The sequence below is a fragment of the Hesperophylax consimilis genome, chromosome 12, assembly GCF_061612785.1.
Source record: "Hesperophylax consimilis isolate HC1 chromosome 12, BYU_Hcon_1.0, whole genome shotgun sequence".
Taxonomy (NCBI): domain Eukaryota; kingdom Metazoa; phylum Arthropoda; class Insecta; order Trichoptera; family Limnephilidae; genus Hesperophylax; species Hesperophylax consimilis.
The window spans coordinates 27,580,086-27,603,479 of NC_142847.1; the positions used below are offsets into that span (position 1 = coordinate 27,580,086).

Sequence of the window (23,394 nt, forward strand, 5' to 3'; positions counted from 1 at the left end):
GAATCATTAGAAATAACCCGTCTAACTAAAGAAGTAGCTCCTAATGTTGTAATGAACAAAAATTATGAGCATATGCTAAATCTCCGTTGTTATATCGGTTATAATATGCTCTAAAAATATGTTTTTTTTAAAATTAGAGTCCATTACAGTATTATTTCCTACTCCAATGTAAAACATGTTTCCCTAGTCTAACATAACAGATTTCAATTAAAAAATACCATGTTACCAAGAATAAAATAATAAATAATTGAAAAAACACACTTTGTAATACACCACTTTTTATTTGAATTAATAATGACAGCCAACCAGGTTTCGCTTATCTGAAGCTTCATCAGGGCTTATTATATTAACTAAGGATAATTACATACAGATACATTAATTAATGCTAAAGATAGTGATGACAAACTTAGCCACTCGGGCATATATAAACTTAATTATAATGACTGTTCTGCTTTTTACATCGGGAAAACGATTTGGAATGTAAACATAAGAGTAAAAGAACATCTCCGATGTTTAAATAGTAATGCATTTTCAGAATTTGCGAACAATTTATTAGAAACTAATCACTCATTTGATAAAAATTCTGGAGCTAAAATATAACATTCATTTAGAATCTCTTGAAATTAAAAAAAAGCTTAAAATTATCTTTAGTTAATAAAATAAGCTCTGATGAAGCTTGAGATAAGCGAAACCCGGTTAGCTGTCATTATTAATTCAAATAAAAAGTGGTGTATTACAAAGTGTGTTTTTTCAATTAATATATAATGTCACACCCCAAAGTGTTTGCTTCCTTCGAAAATAAAATAATATTATCAATAGACAACTAACTGACAACTGTAATTAGGTGAAAACCATTCAATTAAGGTATACCCTAAATAAATAATAAATGAATCTCTAAAACTGAGGTAATAAGGCCTGCTGGTAATAACCAAATAACTGGAAATTCATTTGTGAAACCACATAGCAACGAAGGTGGGAAAATCTGTATAATTATAATAAAATCATTGTACACCGTTCCTGTTAATTCCCACTCCTTCCCCCAGATTTTATGTATATAAACCATAGTTTAAGGAATTACTGTACCAGTCTGAATAATAATAATAATATTTGGATGATTTGTATAGCACTGTTTTTGTGCAAAATCACCTCAAAGGCACCGTACAAATATATACAATGATCTATGTTATTACTATTTACTAACTATAACACTTGACATGTCACTTAAGATTAACACTGAATTAACATTAACTAATTGTTTATTAGCGAAATTTAGATAAAGGATTTATCTTATTTATAATTGGAAAATTGAATATAATTGGATTTTCTCTCAGGAATCGTATATTGAATTTAAGGGTATGACAGCTTAAAAAGGTAAGTTTTTAGTTTAGACCTGAATTCTGTTGGACTTGTTATGGATCTTAGTTTCGGAGGGAGTTTATTCCAAGCCTTCAGCCCAGATGCTCCGAAAGCGCAATCACCAAACTTAGTATTTGGCTTGCGCTTAAGTTCCATCAGTCTGCCTACAACTGATGATGATTTCTTTTGAAAAAGCTCATCCTAATTGGTATACGCGGTGACCTGTTTAGATGGATCAAATCTTACATTAGTAACCGTAATCAAGTAATCTTAATCAACGGGTCTTCTCAAAATCTATCGAAGTAAAATCTGGTGTCCCCCAAGGGTCCCACCTAGGTCCGCTAATGTTCAACATTTATATAAATGACATTGGATCATGTTTTCAAAATTCCAAATATGAACATTATGCCGATGACATGAAAATATTCAAAGTTATTCATTCTCTTTCTGACTGTGAAGCGTTACAGAGAGACCTAGATAGACTTTGCAAGTATTGCAAAGTTAACTGTCTAGATATAAACGTTTCTAAATGTCACACTACACCAGACATCTGACATTCACCAGAAATAAACACTTACACTAATTAAGTACTCATATTCACTCAACAATGAACCTGTTGTCCCTAAACGGAATGTAAAGACCTCGGCGTTTACCTTGATAGCAAACTTATATTTAATAAGCACATTGACTCAATCGTTAATAGGTTGTATAAAATGCTTGGTTTCGTGCTACGTGTAAGTAAAATATTCAGTGATCCGCGTACAATTGTAATGTTATATTTCGCATTAGTCAGAAGTACACTGGAATATGCATCGCCTATTTGGAATCCACAATATAAACTTTACAAATATAGTATAGAACATATCCAAAGCAAATTTATTACCTACAGATTCAACAATAACTTTGAGTGTACATTTGAAACTTTGCAGCGAAGACGAGCAGTAGCTGACTCAATATTTATACACAGAATTTTAAACAATGAAATTGACTGTACTGAACTTCTGTCCCTTATTAACTTTAACATACCTTTGAGACGTACACGACATACAGTGCTATTCCGCACGCTAAATTATAAAACAAATGCAGCATCTAATTCGAAAATTAACCGAGCTCTTCATACTCTAAATAATATTTGTCTTAACTCTAACATTGACATTTTTTCAGATTCACTGCCCAAATTCAAACGTGGCATCATGTCATTAATTTAAACTATTCAATGCACATACATACAGACACACACACACACAAACACTCGAACATACATTACACACGTCACACACACATATAAACTACACAAGTCACCTGGTAATTAAGGGATAATCATACCACTTAGCAGACATTACAAGGAAACATATCATAGGTACACAACATGAAGTATCTTATTCCTGTATATTGTTTCATCTCTGTAAATCATGTACTGTTTGTTTCTATAATATAAAATAAAATAAATAACAAAATGTTGCTATTATAAGCTGAACGGTCAGTCAAAAAATAAAATAAGTGGAAAAATGTTTTAAATTTGTTTCAATATATCTACCTCTATTACCACTATATTTTTTAAAAATGCTAATTTAAAAAAAAACTTATATTATCTCACAGTTTAAACTTTGATATTAATTTGGCATCCTCGTAAGAGGTAAGGCTCTCGACCAGCAAGCTGAAGGTTGCGGGTTCGAACCCCGGTATGCGCAAGTAAATTTTATTTGATTAATTTGTGTTATTTCACAAATTACTCATTTAAAATAATATATAGTATATTTGCGGCACATTCCTGAGTGGAAGATACTCTCAGTATTGCCCTGGTGAAAAGACCACTATTCAGAATTGAAACAATGCTTGAAATGGATTTGGCCGTGTTTGGTAACCAGATCTGATTAGCCAGGTACTTCCCAACCTTCCCCTCCCCACTACCATCAGCCTCACAACATTCCCCAATTGGGGATGCCATAGACTCACTGGCTCCAGATGGTTGGGACTCTTGTGCGGTTTCACATTAAAAAAAAGTTAACATTCACTGCCAATTCTTCCTCCCCCCACTCTTCACTAATCAATAGTCACGCCTCCACCTCCACTTCAACAACTAATAATATATTTTCACCCATAATTTTGTAATATTATTCATGGACGGATTCAGGAACGGTTGTTCCAAAAATGGCGAGCGAGCATCAATTAAAAAAAGAAGTGGTACAAAATTATAATGTTTCATAATTAAAAAAATATCTGTCTGCGGTAAAAATTTTTTAATGCCTTGTTGGGATGCATTATTCTTTAGGCAGAAAAAAAAATTTGGTGCACCGGATGTTTGTATTGAATCAGTGCTGTACTTAATAATTTATTACAATAAATAATAATAATTACAAATCTGATAGTAAAATTTGTGTAGGAATGCTCTTTGGTGAAAATAGAACACAAATAATAGTTTTGGATTTGTTTACTTGGCTGTTGGCCAGTTCTGACTGCAGGCTTATCAAACATAGAGCATTTCGTCTTTACTATTATGAATTAATGTTTTGTTGTAGATGGGGTGTTGTGATTTTTGCCAAAATAACTACAAAACATTGTGAGATGTCAAGCTTTATTAAAGTAATGACGGGTCTTTATGTTAATACATATTTTATAATATTTATTCTTGCCAATGAAACACACTACAACAGCAGTTTTTCAAATGTAAGGTAAAATATTTCTTTAATTGAAACAATAAAGTAAAAATAACATAGATATAATAATATATACGTAGATGGCATTTTATTAAATATAATATTACCACAACTGTAGGGACTAGAACTTTGACAGGTCAAATAACAGACAAATTAAATTTTAATACAAGAAACTTCAATTTTGTGAAATAATGTCCTAAACCAAAATATATATATTTTTAAAGTTGTCTTGATAAGATCTATGGAAGCTGCTCTAAGTTGTAATGCATCAGGTTTCCTTACTGTAAAAATAGTTATTTCACGAGAAAGCTGAATTGAAAATACATATAGTTACAAATTGTAATATTATTTTTAAATTTGAACTGACATTATTTAGTATTAAAAAAACCAAGCTGTAAGACATTAAAAAATTAATTCTAAGATAAACGAACGTATATTAAATCATAAAGCAGATTGACATTTTATCCATAAATATAAATCCTATTTTAGTTTTTAAGATACAATAATTATTATTCTGTTTCACAATACATATTTATACGGGATACATATTGTTACTTTGGTATTGTATAGAGAGACGCATTATATTATATTTCATCTGATTTATCTTCATCCACACTTTAGCATTATCACAATATGTAGTAATAATATTTATATCTATAATCTGTATGTACAATAACAGTTAGTCAGCTACTCTCATGTATTTGTGATTTACCAAGCACGTTGATAGAATCCATTATAAAATAACAAAACTATTCATTCATATTTGTGTTATGTTTGTTAAAAATATAAGTCAAATAGAAAGGTAAATAGTAAACAGTAAATAGATTTATACATTTCTTCTGCAACTGATAAATTTTTATTAAAAAATAAAATGCGGTCGTGCAGGAATCAAGTTGTTAGAAAAATTAGCTTTTTATAAAATAATTTTAAAATGAGATTCTTACACTTAAAAAAGAAGTAAAAATGGACATGTTTACAATTATTAATTATATAAAACCCCAATACATATTGACATTTTAACACAATGCATTGCTTATTTAATTAAAAAAAAGTTCCACACATAATACTTCTGTATTATATATATATGTATCATCATTGCCCCTGTGATGCACGTTTAGGCGGTGACGCGATTTTCTAAATACCGTAAAAGGCGGAAAAATTGGAGACCAATCCAGGTTAGTTTAAAAAAAAATTCATTTACGTGAGTAACAGCTGCTATTATGGCAGCAAGTAATATCAATAATGTGAAATTTATTAATTAAGGACGGTTTGTTTCGGAGAATTTGAACAATTCTTCAAGTTAATTTTAAAGTTCTGTGAAAGATTTTTTTAAGTTCTGTTATTATTTCTGTTTTGCCAAGCTACTAAGCCTATAATGATATAACAACAGAACATGAATAAGACTTTCACAGAACCCGAAAATTAACGTTGAAATTTGATGAACTATTCAAATTCTCCGAACAACCCGTCCTAAGTGTCACTTAACAGGTATTACCGGTACAACGAAAATATTATAAAAAAACCAAACCCTTCAACCATGATGGAAAAATACAAACTATGAAAAAATGGTTACATAATGTAATGATTCTAGCATTTACTAAATATGTGATGATTCGACTATGTAGTTATTAAATTTTAGTAATACATTTCCCAAAAAGTATCTTTGCAAACAAAACATTTGCTAAAGCAAATGGCCTGATAGAATTTTGATCTGCACTGAAGTTTTTCTTGCCCACAATTATTCATAATTTCATACGTTTTGTACTTTATAATTTTGAACACTTAATACTATAAAATCAAGCTTTGTGTTTAAAAACCGATGCATTGACAGTAGAAAATACTAATTTATCATCGACAATCATCTTTGTGTGATTATAAAATAATATTCATGACATTTTATGCTAGTTCTTTTAGACTAGTTTCACATTTCAGCTGCATACATCGTTTTGTATTAAATCGCAGGTATATTGTAACAAAGTAATAATTGTATCAAATTAGCGACTTAGCCGCGCGATCAAATTACATACAAAACGATGTACGCGGCTGACTCGCGCTGCTGAATCATCAATGTGACACTAGTCTTTGCTGTGCAATTTCTTTGTGTATCTAATTAATGGATACTCTATAAAAACATCTATATTTACACAAATTATATTTATATTTGCAAAGTTTAACCAACGTACAAGGATATGCATTTCGTAAATAAAATAGCATAATATTACTTAGGGCATTCTACAGGTAACTACTTGCATAGTGTGAATAAAAATTAACATATTATTCAAGTAATAAGAAATAATGCAAAAGGAGGTTTGCGATTAAATTAACCTCAAGAAACAATAAGTTTGAATTTCCCGCCCCGATAAAATTTACTCCGATACATAGAGATTATTATTATTTATCAGGAACATTTTTTTATTACAATGTCAGACTACTATCCAAATTCAAAATGAAAGTATGGCATAAAAAGCTACGGGATTCCCTCGCAGTTGTCTTGTCTTGAGGATACACCATTAGGTAAATTTAAATGGTTTTCTTTTTACTTACAGTTGGACTAATGGTTTAAGATTAATTAGTAATGTTTGTTTAGTATTTTTAATAATAGTCTACATGTCTAAATGTTTGTTCGTTTGACTCAGTGCTTATATTATGTCTTTAACGATAAGGGTACAAAGGAATCTTAAGCTAGAAGCACTTTACTAAGCTATGAGGCCACTCTATTAATGAATTCACTGTTGACTTAACCATCTATCACTAAATACTTTAGAATATAAGATGCTACTTGTTCAATTTGGCTCCAGACTCTACTCCTATTTTAAGTGGAAGTATTTTTCCTTGTTTCGTCAGTTTGATTTCAAAAAATCTAATTATTGCTTTATTCCCTTAGAATAGTATAATCAATCCCTTCAGGTAATTACATTGGATGGGAGTAAGACTTGACCTATTATAACACAGGTGAAATCTGGAGGGTACAGAACCATTGGAATGGAAGAATAAAGGGTGTAATATAATCAGGGTGAAACCGGTCAATCTACCGCTTATCGTATTAAAGTTTCATGTAAGTATCTAAATAATGAGAATCAATCATTTGTATATCTGCACATTGCACTTTTCTTCATTTTGCATCCTAATATGGGCAAGCTCCATTCTGATGATTGCCAAATTCATAATTTATTTTTCCCAGGCATTCCGACAATATCATGTTGTACATATAATGTAACAACACAAGAATAATTCCTCAATATCGCTAAACGTTCCCACAATGCAACATGAATAGCAAAACGTAGCATTACGCGGGTAACAATCTTTTTATTTTATTCCAAAACCAAACAATATCAATTTTTTTTCCCCGTAAAGGAAGATATTTTGTCGATATTTTAGATACTACATTGTCAGAAAGACTGTGATTCTTCTTTCAGAAATAACCAACTAAAAGCAGTTGATTGAGATTGGGAGAAAAATTGAAAGTTGCGCATAGTGGATAGCTTTCGTGCATCTAGTTGCCAGAGTAAAGCTGCATGCAATAAGCTCTATGTATATGAGAAGGATGCTAAAACATACGGTAAGAATAAAATAGATAACTTTGTTGGCATATTGTTTTTTGAAAAAGGTTTTGGCAGGGGTTTTAATAACATTAGGTGAGTACAAAAAACACACATTTCTCATCCATAGTACGCACGTAATATTATGTAGCGTGTATGAAGTACTATGTATGTATATTTATACACATATGATTTATTTAGAGCAATGATTCTCACAATAATGGTGTCGTACTGTTATGATATGAATAGTAGCAATCTATTTAATAAAGCTTGTTTTCGCTGCAAATCCATCACCGCATAAGTAAAGATATAATAATATAGCAGTAAAAATAAAACAAGATAGATACATACATATTGCCAATGTGCGGCAATAATTCAATGTGTGAAATTGGTTTAACAGGTGGCATATTAGATTATTAGGTAGTAACACGATTGCCAAAATTTTGTTGTAAATACGCAAGGTGTCCGGGGGTAAAGTGCGCTAACTTCGGGAGGTGATCCTACATAATAAAACAAGTAAAAAAGATTTTTTTTTTTGAAATTCCAACAATTTAAAGGAAAAATTGTTTGTACGGAAAAATATTTTTGCATGGGAAATAAACAATGAAATTTCGAAAAAAATTATTTTTCTTTTTAACTTCTACCATCGTATAGAATAGCGTTTGTGTTCAGTGGCAGATCTGTCTTACACGAAGATAAATTCGCATTGATATTTGTATAAATAAATTACATGCACAAGACAATAATAATAAGGTATTCATAGACGGTAGAGTAATGTTGTACTTATTAAATATTACAAAGTTGGAAGTTAATGCATTCAGGCAGTGATTTGTATACTTTCTCCGTAAGGTAAATATTATCCTAACAAGATGAAAATAACTAAAGTAAAAAATATGTAACACACTTTACAAGATTTACATACAAAGTCAATTAAAAAGAAAATTGCACACATTTTGTATATTGAGTTATTCAATCATTGATTCGATTTTTCTGTGATGTTGTCAAAACTTCTTACACACAATGTTAGCAAACCAATTCAGTCATTAGTCACTCACAAATAATATATATATTATAATTAGTGATGAATTTTAATAAAATATTCATATTACTCAAAGTAAAATCAATATGTATCTACAATTTAATTATAACGCATTTCAATTCAGAAGAACAAATAATTCAGTAGAATTTTCACGCTATAATTCCACATTATATTATTTTTCACTAACCTCAGTCAAATTTTGAGAATGTGGTGATGAATTATTATTTAACCAATATAGTGAAACGGTCATCTTTCTTTCCATATTGATTGTTAAAATCCAAGGTATTAATAATTAGTTTCACATCTGCCAAGCCCGAATCACCATGCCAGAAAGCTGGCAACCAACATATTGATGGAAGAACCTAAACATCCTAAACTATAAATAGTGCTCCGTTTATTGGATGAAAATAATTTTTTCATTACCAACGCAAAAATATTTTTGCTATCCTGTAAAATTGTACACATCATTTTATGTACTTGAATTTTTATTTAGTCCCGCTGATATATATGTATATACAGGATGTCCGGAGTTAAATTGCACAGTTAAGTGACTCTAGATAACTTTTTTTAGAAATGTCAACATTTTAAGGTAGTTTTCAGGTACAAAAGTTGAATAGTTTGTATGGAGAAAATAATATTCTTCTATGGAAAAATATTTTTGTATGGGAAAAAACAATGGAAATTAGAAAAAAATTATTCATCTTTTTTACTTCTACCATCATGTAGAATCACATCTCGAAGTTTGTGCACTTTACCCCGGGACACCCTGTATATTGTGTAAAGATTTATGTACCTATTTATTTAGTATCTGCCGTTATTAAGAACATCCCACCGACAACAATAGGCAATGCAAAAATGATAATTATCCAGTGACAACTACTAAAAACCATACTATTTATGGTTGGTTATACAGTATGATTTTGGTGAGAAGGAGAACAAATCTGAACATATTAAAATTTTTGCATAATTGCTATATGTATTTACCCTAGGTAGACGTGAAACTAACGAGAATAACATTGGATATTATGCTACTTTCAATTCTTATTGTGTGTACCTTATTATTCAGATCCAACAGGATCTTAATTTTGCTTCATTGGTAATCATGAGATTTAATTTCAAATATCTCAAATATGAATTCCCCTTACTGTAGTATAAAAACGATGATTAATTGTGATTCTTGCCAATTTTCCTCAGGGTTATATTCCACTAAGCTGCTAGCTACGAGAGTCTGCAGTCGCCGAAACAACGTGACGTCGAAGAAATAGCGTGTGCCAAACAAAAATGAAAAGATAACAACTGAATACACCCCGTGTTTATGGTTGTTACAATAACAAGTTTGTCAACTGCAAATGAATATCTGTACAATCTTTTGATGAGCTGCCATACGAATTACAAAACTCACTTCATTTTAGCCTCGATAACCGTATGGCTAATACTGCAGGAGCAGAGAGAAGGACGTAGTCGCTCCAGCTGACAGGGTATGTTTATATAATAAAGAAGTACAGTTCCGCATGACTGTTCGAGTCGTGCTAATTCGGCCACGGCGACTGACGAGTTAAATGCTAACTTCATGTAAATGAAGAGAGAAAGAAAAAAGAAGAGAGGTGTGACTCGATTGAGACACGAGAACAAAACACCTTTTGCATCCAATCCTAGGAAACACTTCCTCGCAAATAGAATAGTGGACGCATAGAACAAACTTCCACAACATGTCATCGATGCTACAAATATAGATTAATTTAAAGCTCGATCGGATTCTTATCTGGAGAGAAAAAAAGATTGACTTGTTAAAATATATTGAGGGCATCAGCAGAATGCTACCTGCTCATTAATTAATAATAATAAATAGGAATCGCGCCCTTCCAGCAGCTTAGTCGAATAGAGCCCCTAACCTCTCTAGGCTGTGGCAAATTACAATATTATGTACCTTTCAAATCTTGTGGATTTTAGATATTCTACAGTTAATATTATGTGACACATAGAGTTGATAAACTTTAAAAAAAAAATTTAACCCAAAGGCATACACATTGCAATTTAGGGCGGCTATTATTATTTAGAATTTGAATATCGCACACAACATGGCAATGGTTGCATGTCCGCTAGATTCGTTTTATTGACTGATAAAAAAATTGATATGCCATCTGGTTAAACAAAAAAATTTTAACTCTCAAAAAACAGGGCAGTCTATTCTTGCTCAGTTCTCCTCATAACAAATGAAGTCAAATCCAAAAAACCTGAGAACTTTCAAAATTTCCATCTGTAACATTCATCAGCAAAATAATTTCAATAAAAATCATTGAACATTTATTAGAAATAAACATATAAAAATCTTAAATTGGAAGAAAAATGAGATAATTCTGGCAAGGAATGTTCCAAAACTTCTATTAACAGCGAATATTCAAGATGATAAACATCCAAAAACTTATATATAAATGCATGAGTTTATGGAAAAATTATTGCAATACGTATTATGTTAAGAGTTACTTCATTATAATGTAAAAACAGAAACGACATTTAAAATATTTTTATGGCAACATTACTTATCTTAATATGAGTGATGTCACTGTTAACTGTTGCATGACATTTTTAAGTATTACGGTATTTTTAATGTTGTTTTAAGCTAAAATTTGAAATTTTTTAGATTATTTTTGGAAAAGTTAACCCATTCTGTCCTACCACCGTCTCCCAGTCTCATTCTCGGCAAATCAATATTCAAGGCCAAAATTATTACAAACAATTCCATTACCCAATGGGTTAACTCTTCTTTTTTTTGTTGTTCAATGTTTAGTGATCTCAATTCAGTAAATATTTCATGAAAAAATCAATTATTGCAATAAGGAACTCCACTGAAAAATATTATGGCTGAAATTTTTTTTCACATAGATCAACAAACACTGATTCTGAATACCTATTCAAATTTTATTATATGTAGAATTAATAAATCGTAACATAAAAACAGTTAATACAGTAAAAGATTTGAACGCCCAGTGATAGGTCGGGGGATTCTGGCAGAACTTAGGCCGCTCCCTCACGGGTCGGTCGGTCAGAATGAGGGCAATATTAGCGCTGCGTGGATTCGCAAATGGATCATCGCTGCGGTGTACAATTTATTTAAAAAGCATTCATGTTTTTTTTAAGTTCTTGCTGATTATTTACTTTAGGACTAGTTGCTCGGGCTTTGCACAATTTATCGAAATCATGCAATATTTCATCAACCTCCCAATTCAAATGTAGATTTTAATAAAAATAACATTTACGCCAACCTCCCGCCACAGACACTCTTCTTCATTTAAATAGATTATTTGTTGATTTCATACTGACCGATATATTGATTGTGGAAATGGCCTTACTGTTAACTGACAAAACTGAAGTACGTATGATGAAACGCATATCTCGCCAGATATCAATCATTTTGGTTTGCTTTGAAAATTACTTTAATTATGAAAATGACAAAAAAAAAAAAAATGATATTTATGTTAGAATATTCATAATTCTTTTTTTTATCACTGGAATTCCTTATTGTCAAATAAATTCAACACATAAAAACGACAAATTGCAATGAGGTGATGTTTTTAACAGCGCTGAAATGCTTTAACATGTCTGAATAATATTAATTTGAAAACATTGAGATTCTTGTGGGTGCAAATAATGCCCAGAGATGAAACGAAAGCTATAAGTTTGGAAGATAAAACAAGATAAAGTTTCCGTCCACTGTATAAAACGTAATCATTGATTAATATGCTGATATTAAATCACTTATAATTCCCATAGTTTTAGTTTGTCTAAAGGATAAGAGGCACGCCACTTATGCACGGCTAAATTACTCTACGCAATATACATAAATGTAAAGGTTTAAATGCATATTTTCATACTTGTGAACTTCTCTAGACATAACATTATGTATAAACTATCATCAATGGCATTTAATTCTAATCCTGAAACTGTAGAAAGCACTTAGTTAAGATTCAAAGCTTCTACCGACCAGCGGATAATTAGCTCGTAAATTATAATTATTTTAAGATTGTAATTCAGCGCGATTAATCCTGTTCTGTTCGGTAGATAATTGTGAATGCATTATGAAAAAATATTGTCACAACAAAAAGTGTTTAATTCTTTTTTCCTTACAATCAATTTGAGGTAAATAGCTGTAACACTTACAAACTACAATTCCACATTGTAATGGCCCAGAGACAAGCTCTTGTTTTTCTGAACCATAGACGCACAAACACACATCAAAGTGAGCAATAGATAACAGCTGCTTGCTGGCTGGGTAGGTACTACCACTAGACTGAAGTTCCATAAGTTGTGAAGACTACTCTTGTAGAATCGGTATCCAAGGTGACATCCTCAGGGCTGGCGAGGTCCACTCGCACTGTGCCGGATTGATTGCGCCTTCTGCCACTGACGCCTGAAAGAAAACATTAGGGTTAAATGTTTATTATTCTTATTTAACCATCCTTAGAAACGCAGTCACCTAAGGATGATGAAGATATATAGGGGGCGGTGGAGGTCTTAGGGGAACAGGAGGGTATTGAAAGATAGTAAGGGGGCGGGCGATAGCAACAGAAGAATTTGTAAGACTAAAATATTTGTTCACTTACTACAGTAGAACCCCGTTAATTCGAAATCTACAGGACATCAAAAATCAAATTTCGAATCAAAGAGTTTCCACGTAATTCAAATTTTAATAAATAAATAATTATTGCCGAAAATCGAGTTCTTTGGCCATCCCATCAAATTCAGGTAATGTATTTGTAGTAAATTCGTAATAATATGACTTTTTCCCTTGTAAATTGAAATTTCGCGGCCAATTTCGCGGCCGGCCCTTTGAAATCAGATATTCGCAGAAAAGTTGGTTGGATATATCTCTGCATAATTTGAAATTCCGCAGCCGATTTCCATAGCGGGCGGCATTTTAAAATCAGATATTAATAAAAACAGGATATATTTCCGCATAAATCGAAATTTGGATTCTGATTTCCCTCAGATATTCAAATAAAATCAATTTTTTTTTGTATATTTCCGCGTTAATTGAAATCCGGCCCTTTAAACTCAGATAGTCGAAATAAAATCATAAAAATATGACATATTTCCATATAAATCTAAATTTTGTCGATTATCTTCGTGACCGGGCCTTTACTCAGATATTCAAAGCTAATTTGAAAAAAATTCAATTTTCCAGTGTATATCGATTCAAATTTACAAAATAATAATACGAATTAAAAAAGTCATTTTACGGCATTTTGGCGCCACGGCTAACTGTCAGATTCAGATTTACGAAATTTGTATGATTTATTTTCGCAATAATCGATTTTTTTCAAATTAAACCAACAAAAATAAATTAACGAATTTTGAATTAAAAAACCATTTTGCATGAAAATATTTTCTGGGTTTTTTTTTTGGTTGAATTTAACTTTCAAATTATCGGGGTTCGAATTAACGTTGTTCTGCTGTGTACAGTTGTAAAATGGTGATCTGTCAACAAAATGCAACATAATGCTCCTAAATAATAATAATAATGGAATATGCATTGCCAATTTGGAATCCACAATATAAATTTTACATAGATAGTATAGAATGTATTCAAAACTAATTTATAAAATATCTTACCTATATCCTAATTCAATAATAACTTTGAACGTACATTTCAAACTTTGCAGCAAACACTGACATACTACACATGTAACCTGGTAATTACTGTGAATATACATACAAGGCAAACATATCGTAGGTACCCAACATCAATTTTTTTTTTTTTAGAAAGACAACATTCCCAGGTTACGAATAACCTGACAATATTTGAAAATCTCCTACTACCACCACAGTAAGCTGAAAATGTTGCTTGTGTTGTGATGGAGGACTTAGCCAGCCAAGGAATTGAACACACTACACCTGAGTGGGACCCAAGCGCGATGTCAACTCGGCCAGTGACCGGTCAAAAATATTTAATGTCCGTAAATTGTTTCATTACTGTAATCAATATATATATTATAAAAGTAAGTGTACAATGTGTGTTGTGCCTCTAAAACTCAGAAACGAGTCCCGGTACGATCAAGGGAGTTATATAGTGTGGTGGCCCTCTATCTCCCATCCATGAAGAAGGTTCCCGTTTTTTCAACGGAGTTTGATAGGGTTTTCACTATCATTTAGAGAATTTCTTCCGGAAGGTTTATATATGTAATACATGGTTATTATGTTTATTGAAAGTAGAGAAAAGTCAAGCAACGCCGGGTACTCGTCAGCTTGTTTCAAATGAATAAATACATGGTAAGAAGAGTGTGGAGTGAGTGGTGAGTCAAATTAATTTAACTTTGATCCAATGAAGTAAAAGATAGGTGAGTCAAGTTAACATTCTTACCCTGTCCCCAATTAGTAAGTGTCCAGTGGAAGCCCGTATCAGCGCAGGGCAGCGTCTCCCTTTGACACTCGTCTCCCGCACCTTCAGGGACTCCATCGTCCCCACCGGGTGCCTCAGGGGAGCCCGAGCCCCCCTCGCCTGCCTCGCCGTCGCTTGCAGTGCCTGAGGTGTCTAGGGAGTCAATGGAGGACTCGCCTGTGGCGGCGCCCCCTCGGAAACGGGCAACTGATTCTGGAAATAATCGTGCAATTTGAGATTTCGATGTTAAGGCAAAATATGGGAAATAAATAACATAATAAAATGGAAAGAGAAAGACCATGTTTTTTAAAGGAACGTTTCCATTATAAAAATCCGCAGATCAGAAAAAGGTCCACTGTCCGGTGTTCCACTCTAAAGTAAAGCGAGCGGGGTGTATGTAACCGTTAGCGGGAGGGAGTTCCGGTCTATTGTAGTAGTATTATTACTGTATTAGTGTTGTCCAGCATCGCGAGCGAGCAAAATAATTAAATATGGGGTTAAACAAAACAGAGCATTTAGTTTCACGCTTGAATACACAAATCTGGTGAAATGCCCCTTCGCTTTAGTTCATTAGCATTAACGGAAACATACTGGGGTCTCCTGACTTATTATGTAAGTGTTAGTATGTCCCCGCAGACGACAGTAAGTAAAAAGACGGTTAAAATAGAAACAACATTTTAGTTTCATGCTTAAATATGTTTGCATCAAGGCAGGGAATCACCCTTTTGGTTAGTTCATTCAAATTAGCGGAGACTTGCATTGTTGTAGGAGATACGGGACACTTATGAATGACATTGTGGACAGTTACCGAATTTATGAAATAATAATAATATTATACCACTCTCAGTAAGGTCCGATTGTTGCACCCTCTACTAAAATATATATTTAGATAAATCTTAATGTTTTTAATTTAATTTAATTCGCTTCTTCATTGAAAACGATTAAATTGAACAGTTTGAAATGTTTAACGCAGACTTACTCTTTAAAATAAAATACCTAAGAGAGGACTTGGCACACCAATAAAACATTCTGTCCAAGCAATAGCACAAAAATGGCTGCCAGGATGGCGGCAACGCTAAACCGTTATTCAGTGGCTTGACATTTGGGGGCAGCAACAATGATTTCTTACTCATCATATATATTCTTACTTATCATATCTATTCCATTTAAACAAAACCCATTTTTGTTTGCACAATGCTGTATTTAAATATAATAATTCTTCTGGCAAGCCTAGGAACAAAAATGGGTTTTGTTTAAATGGAATAGATATGACTTACTTATCATATCTATTCCATTTAAACAAAACCCATTTTTGTTTGCACAATGCTGTATTTAAATATAATAATTCTTCTGGCAAGCCTAGGACTGTAGTAAATATCAAGGAATAAACATAATATGTAATTGCAGTAGGTGTAAGTACCCCCGATAATTAATTTGCTACGCTGACATTACATATAAGGTACATTTAAGTGACATGAACTATTTGCAATTTCATTCACGGGCCACTGCTGAGTTGTGGCGGGACACAAAGTGGAAGGACCCTTGTGAGAGACCACCATTTAAAATCTCATGGAACCTACTTTTCGACCTTCCTCTCCCAATCCAATCAGCCTTACAGCTAGTGGGAATGCCATAGAAACCATTTTCTCAGAAAAAAATCTAATATATTTGATATAAAATACCTTGAGTGTTGTCCGACTCAGAAGTGGCCTCTTCAATACCCCTCAAGATATCTGCGCAAATATCCGAATCCAGCGGAATGGGTGTCTCGGCATCCCTGTTGTAGATGATCAGCGCAACCGTGACGGGATGGGGCACTGGCAGGGGCACCGGGGGCTGCGTGGGGCGCACGGCGGGTGCGGGCGGGGCGCTGCGGGGGCCAGACCTCGCGGCAAGAGGCAGGCGGAACCAGGAGAAGGGGCGGCGGGAGGGACGGGGTAGTGTGCCCCGCACCCATGATAGTGTCGGGTTTACATCACTGGAAATATTAAAAGCTCATAATATTGTGTTTATTGAATTGTTATACATTAATTGAATTATCTGTATGTCTTGAAATAATGTACATACGTTCTCTTCTCCTTAGGAGCAGTGAGCAGGCGTGATCGAGGATTAAAGGCAGAAACATCGAGGCAAGGAGGCTGGACGGAGATGTTTCCTCGAGGACTGTAAACCGCCCCCAGGAGGTCAGGTCCTCCTTCAACTGTGAATTTTTTTTTATTAATAACTAACCGTTATACATCAATTACAATAATATTTTATTTTATTTATAAATATGAATATTATTTATGAGTGCTTTTACGACCCTTGTGAGGTAAAATTTGAGAATTCATACATTCAATCTATTTTTCAAAAAATGCAACCATATTGTCAAACTTCTTCTGGTCTTCAGTCAACCGGAATAGTTCTTCCACACAAACTATTCTATTTTTACTATTTTCCTTATTTTGATTATCTTGATCATGCTGCATCTTCCTGGGGCGTCCCTAACTTTTCCATTACTTGTGCGACATACAGCATTATTTCGCTGTCCATCAGCTTTACATGCATAAACCGTCTAAATGGATCTTTCTCACTACCAGTGGCGGCTCTTCTGTGGAGGTCTTTTGGTCAATGACCTCCCAAAATATGCTGCAATAGTATTAATATAAAAAAAGGATTTAACAAACTACCCGATTATTAATTAAGTTTTAATATTTGTGCATATTCATACGGTAATATCGGGTTCCAGTGCCATCTAGCGTCCAAATGAGAAGCTACTGTATGTACCTACCGTGAATCACTTTGAATTTTGTCCCCAGGCAATCTCTTTTCTTTCTCTTTGCTATACAGACAAAAGAGGTGAACACTATCATGTCTGACGTATGCTTAGGATCATACAAAATTTATTTTAAAGGGGTTTTCAGACATGACTGCAGTGAGATAGAGATATTTACGACCTAAGATTTTTAAGGTATTAGAGGGAGATGTGAAAAAATGTCAGTCCAAAGTGTTTTGTGTGATAAACAATAGCCATCTTGAACTTGAATATTGGTTCGAGAAATTATGTTTATTATTGTTGATGTAATTTGCATGGAATAATTTAAAATGTCAAATTCTGTGGATATCGTATCGAAAGAAATCGCAAAAAATTCATTGAATCATGACAAAAGTATTCAAATAAAGTGACAGTTAGTTTATGTTACAAGAGAGAAAAATATAGATGTTAAAAACAAAAGTTATAATTTTTATCAGCGTATTTGCGGGTGCAATAAAATGAATGTATAGGTACTTTAGCTTTCATTGTTTACTTTTTTAAGTCTACTGATAAACAATGGACTTAGTGATTAAAAAAGATTTAATAGAAAAAGATCTTTAACCACTCAGAACATTAGAACGTCAAAAGACGTAAATATGATAATAGCGGTCAAGACATTAGAACGTCTTTTCACGTAAACGCGCGAGATTTTACAAAAATCGATTTATTTCCATCACTAGTATACGGATTGCCATGATTTAAAAAACAGAGTATGGATAATGAATAACGCTACGCGTCTGTATTCAAGAATATCTATGGAATGTAGAGGTGCATTATCTAAGTCGATTGGATCTGTCATCTTGTTCGTTCATAATTTATTGCGTTTCTAAATAATTTATTAAAAATATTTTAGTTTGGACGGTTAATATTTTGAGGTGACTAATAGTTTTTAATTATATTTCTTCAATATATAAAGTGTTATTTCTTTATGATACTCAGAAAAAAGTACATTTTTCACAGCTTTGAAATAATGGTCAGCGATTTTTACATATTTTTGACGTTTTCAGAAAATGTATACTTAGAAACGCAAATATTTACGTATAACAAAACAATACGATAGTGAATTTCATAATCTTTCCAAAACATTTTTTAGAATGAGGCTACGTTTCCCAAAACTAGAGTTATGAAGCTTTTAACAAAACTCATGAATAACACAAAAATTTTCACGTTTTGACAGTTCGCAAAGGAACACAAAGTAAATAAAAGTCTTTTTCTGAGAGGTTAAAGAAAAAAAAAACATTAATTAGTTAGATGTGTAAATAATTAGATAAATAGTCTTAAATTAAACATTATTGTACTACCGGTTTCAGAATAGGTGGGTACCAGTAAATTAATTACATTTTATTTTTATTTTAACATACATTGGCGTTTTTATAATACTCACTATGCATTAGCAATTTGTATTAACTTAATTTTTTTATTTTTTCGATAGACCTTCCACTTACTGGAAGGACTCTTACGGACTCCTAGAGCCGCCTTTGGTCACTACATAGCTTATACCGGTTCGGAATTCTCTTTGATCTCCAAAAAACACATCTCGTAATATACATATTCATAATATACACGGTATATAATTGTGCCACACGTATACCTCAGAGATCTAATATCTACTGTGTAAATATCAATCATTCGACATAAAGACTGACACACTTAACTTTGCACTTGGGGGTGTCGCCACTATAGATATTATTATACAAAAATCTATGGATTTAAAAAATAGTCTGAGTTTGTTCCTCTTTCAAGTGAACATTAAAAACGTAGGTACATTGTGCAGTGAACCTACATATCAAATCCTCACCAATCTCCGTAGTTTGCACCATGTCCACATAGCGCGCTAAGCACACCTGGCTGTGTGGATCTAGTCGGAATCTCGTGTCGGCTTCGCCTAGTGGTGTCAGGAAGTCTAGGCCAAAGAGGTCGGCGTACAGTAGTCCGGCCAGGCCGATCCAGTCGTTGGGGCTGAGCCCCCGGCTATCCCAGAATTCTTCTTCAGAGACACGTAAGCGAGGGACGATGTTTGTGGGGTAGAACTTTGATAGCATCAGCGCCCCTTGCTGAATTGCAATCTGAAATCATATTAATCAAATAAATCTTAAAACTATTCAATAAATTGGGTTATTTATACAAATCTTTAATGAGTGGTGTGCCGATGGTGCTGGCAATTTTTTGCGATACGATTTTAACCTTTATGCTTTGAAAACTGTATAGAGGATAGAAGCAGAATCGCTTGGGCTAACAACATGTCAATTCTACTTTTTATTTCATGAATGTAGCCTCTATGACAGCCCAGAAAATAAATTGTCTATTAATGTCAAAATTCGTAAAACGGCATTGCAAAGATGAAAATATTTGAGTTTTCAAAATAATTTCATCCAGCAATCGAGTGTGTGCCGAGGATTTTCTGTTCCGGCTCTCCACAGGTTAAAGTAGATGTCGCCGCCACCAGAAATTGATCTTTAGAAATTTCAACGAATGAATTTATCAATCGATTTCTCAAACAGACAACAAAAGCAGCCAGTGCGAGTAAGTACTATTGATTGTCAAATTTAATCTATAAAGCAGAAATCCGATTGACTAAAGTAGCAACTTTTGTGAGATGAAATTTGGACACCAATCTTTCTGTCTGAAAGTTGTTTAAACATAATTACTTTGAACTCAAAACATCATTCCATCGTGAGCTATGGAGCTTTTAAAGATATATCCAAAGAACTCAGTTGTAACTATTATTTATGTTAAATGCATCGTACATGAAAGGAGAGGTTAAAACAAAGCCATCAGCGGTATACCTATAAAACTGTACAAACCTTCAGGTCCACAGTGTTCAGCTTGATTTTGGAGCGGATGGCCTGACTAAGTCCGAGGTTTAAGTCCCGCCTTCTCCGTTCCAACTTCTCATGAAGGGAAGCAATCAGATCAGTGCCTTCTTTTTCTAGCTGCTTGTATGGGCCAGTCTGGAAAATAAAGCAGGTCATGTAATGAAATTGGGGTAGGTACTTTTTGCATTTTTTTTCATTTGAATTTGAATGAAAATATTCCATATTTAAAGTGTACTAAAAAAGGATAAAGGAGTTGGTTCTGAAATTTGGATTATTTCAAGAGTGGAAGATACTCTCAGTATCGCCCTGGCGTAAGTCCACCTTCATAATTGAAACGTGGCTTATCATGGCTTTGGACGTGTTCGGAGACCAGATCTGAATAGCCAGGTACTTTCCTATCTTCCTCTTCCCCGTATACGTCCCTCCCCACTACCTTCAGCCTCACAACATACCCCAATTGGGGATGTCATAGTCTCACTGGCTTCAGACGGTTGAGAGCAATTGAGACTCTTGTGCAGTTTCACAAAAAAAAAAAGTTAATAAAAATGAAAACTTAGTAGAGGAACAGAGAGGTTAACAAAAGATTTTGTGATTGATTGGAGGTTAGAATGATTTAATAAAAAAATGTAATTGGTGGATAAAAACAGACGTGAAGAAAATATTGAATTATAATTCTCATCGAAATAACTCTATGAATTGACTGTGAACTATTTCGACTACACGTGACATAATGGCTGAAATATGGTTCTTTTTGGAATTGAACATCTTTGTAGGATTTAGATCTATTTAGTTTTGTTTATATTATTTACAAACCTTTGCAAGTTGGACAGAGAACGGTCCAAAACAGGCTTCAACAAATTGTGCGAAATCTCTCTGCGGCTGCGTGACGGCAGCTTCCGTCATCTGCTGAAAGGCTGCTAGTTCATCTAGTTCCATTCTTGACTCAAGTGCGGCCAATGATTGCTCCGGCCTGAGAAAAAACATTACTTTAGCATTGAGTCTTGGAATAAAAATTTTAAGGGGCAAATAAGAAGGGGCAGGAAAAAATAATAATAACATATAGGTAGGTAAGTAGGTACCTTATTTGGAAATAGTAATCTTGAGCAAGTCCTGGCCCAGCTGTTCTCTTTACGAAGGCGCTGTCACAAGATGGAACCCGTCCCCTTTTTCTGATCACACATTGGAAGAGTATGGCATCCCAGGCTAGCCTTATCCAATACCGCAATACTCCCACTGAAATGTATGAAAAATTACGAATGATCAATAAAATTGATATTGAGGGTAGGTAGGTACTGCTATAAATACTTTCGACTTCTTCCACGCTTATAATAATTTTTAAATTTAACAATTTAATGTTTTAAAATATGTAAAGTTATTCAGCCTTACTAAAAAAACGTGGTGTAAATATTATGCAGCGCGTAAGTAAGGTCCGAACAGTGAAAAACTTCACTTATTACCATGGCCTTTGTTTGGTTAAAATGGTCTTAAACCAAGCTAAAGGCCTGCTTTACCACACCAACGTTGAACAGGCGTGTAATAATCGTGTAATAAGCGTGTAATAAATAAATGTAAAGTGACAGCCAAAGTATCTAATTTTAAAAAAAAAACAAGATTTGGGTAGGTACCCCTTATATTTTAAGTCTGCCTAGTGGCAATACGTACTAACATTATTTGATTCCAATTTTGAATGTTTTCTTGAAAAACAAACAGTTGAAAATTTCCTTTGAAATTATGGCAGTCAGAAATTATTGAGATAAATTTAAGTTTAAAATGCTAGATTCTATTATAATGTGCTCACCTGTAAATAATATAAAAGCTGCCACAGGACAAAGAACAAGGGCCACAAAAACAGCAGCGATCGGTTGGAGACATCCCTGTATTAGAATATTCCATATTACCGCTTCCAATATGATGAAAAATCTAAAATTTAAAATGGCTCAATTATTTTATCAATTCACCCAATTTTTGATAATCAATAAACATTTAAATGCACATTGTAGATCAAAAACGAGAGTGGCGGACTTTGGAAAATTTAAAGAAATAAGTTATTGAGAAAAAGTTTTGGTAACATCATGCAGTAGAAGGTGTGGCCATACTACTCTAGGAATGACAGTGCCATTTATTGACGCAACCACCATATAATATATTACTGTGGGGCTGCTACAGCCTAAAGTGCCGAAATACGTCATGGTGCCAAAGGGAATTGGCTTACTGGTTTGCAAACCTAATTCCTGGCCTGTCTCTTGTTCCAATAACAGTCTTTTTTTTGGATAAACTTGTCGAATTACGCTCTAAAAAAACAACACTTGATTTCAACTTAAATATCAAATGGAGACAATTATTTAGGTCGGGAGTTTAAGTAAACGTGCAGAAAATAGGTTTTTAAGCGTCAGCTACACTACTCGCTTCGACGAAGTCCTCGACGAAGTTAGCCGAAGTTCGAAGTGCGTGCCCACACTCGTGCAACTTCGCGAGTAACTCAGTCCAGTCCTTTGACTCGGGCGCATTTACCGACAACAATCGGAAGTCGGGCGAAGCGAAGCGAAGTTGCCCGAAGCGAAGTGAAGTTCGTGCCCACACTATCGTATTCGGTCAACTTCGATCAACTTCGCGAGTAGTGTAGCTGGGCTTTTAGGGTTTAGTTTGGGTTATTTTAATAATTTATGCATATTTCCCGACCTTCAAACCTAACTTTGAGAAAAAATGGAACTTTAATGCATCTTTTACCGTCTCTCACTACATGAATAGTTATTTCTTGCAGTAATTAAGTTGAAACCAAGTGCTGTGTTATAATTTTTTTTGCGTATTAAGCGTGCA

At 33.6% G+C, this 23,394-nt stretch overlaps 1 protein-coding gene across 4 annotated transcripts in view; it reads right to left on the reverse strand.

The window, feature by feature from the left end:
• Positions 1-3,954: 3,954 nt before the first annotated feature.
• The window catches only part of LOC149419416 (uncharacterized), a 40,125-nt gene continuing 20,685 nt past the window's right edge, over positions 3,955-23,394 (reverse strand). For 3 of the 4 annotated variants that reach the window (XM_089638281.1, XM_089638278.1, XM_089638279.1), the window contains 9 exons: positions 22,376-22,497; positions 21,657-21,810; positions 21,391-21,547; positions 20,566-20,712; positions 19,545-19,827; positions 17,035-17,167; positions 16,650-16,945; positions 14,950-15,180; positions 3,955-12,999 (listed from right to left, as the gene is read on the reverse strand). In XM_089638281.1, the coding sequence (XP_089494407.1) occupies positions 12,875-12,999; positions 14,950-15,180; positions 16,650-16,945; positions 17,035-17,167; positions 19,545-19,827; positions 20,566-20,712; positions 21,391-21,547; positions 21,657-21,810; positions 22,376-22,497 (1,648 nt within the window). In that variant the 3' untranslated portion in view covers positions 3,955-12,874. The remainder of the gene's footprint in view (positions 13,000-14,949; positions 15,181-16,649; positions 16,946-17,034; positions 17,168-19,544; positions 19,828-20,565; positions 20,713-21,390; positions 21,548-21,656; positions 21,811-22,375; positions 22,498-23,394) is intronic. The other variant, XM_089638280.1, reaches the window with a different exon arrangement.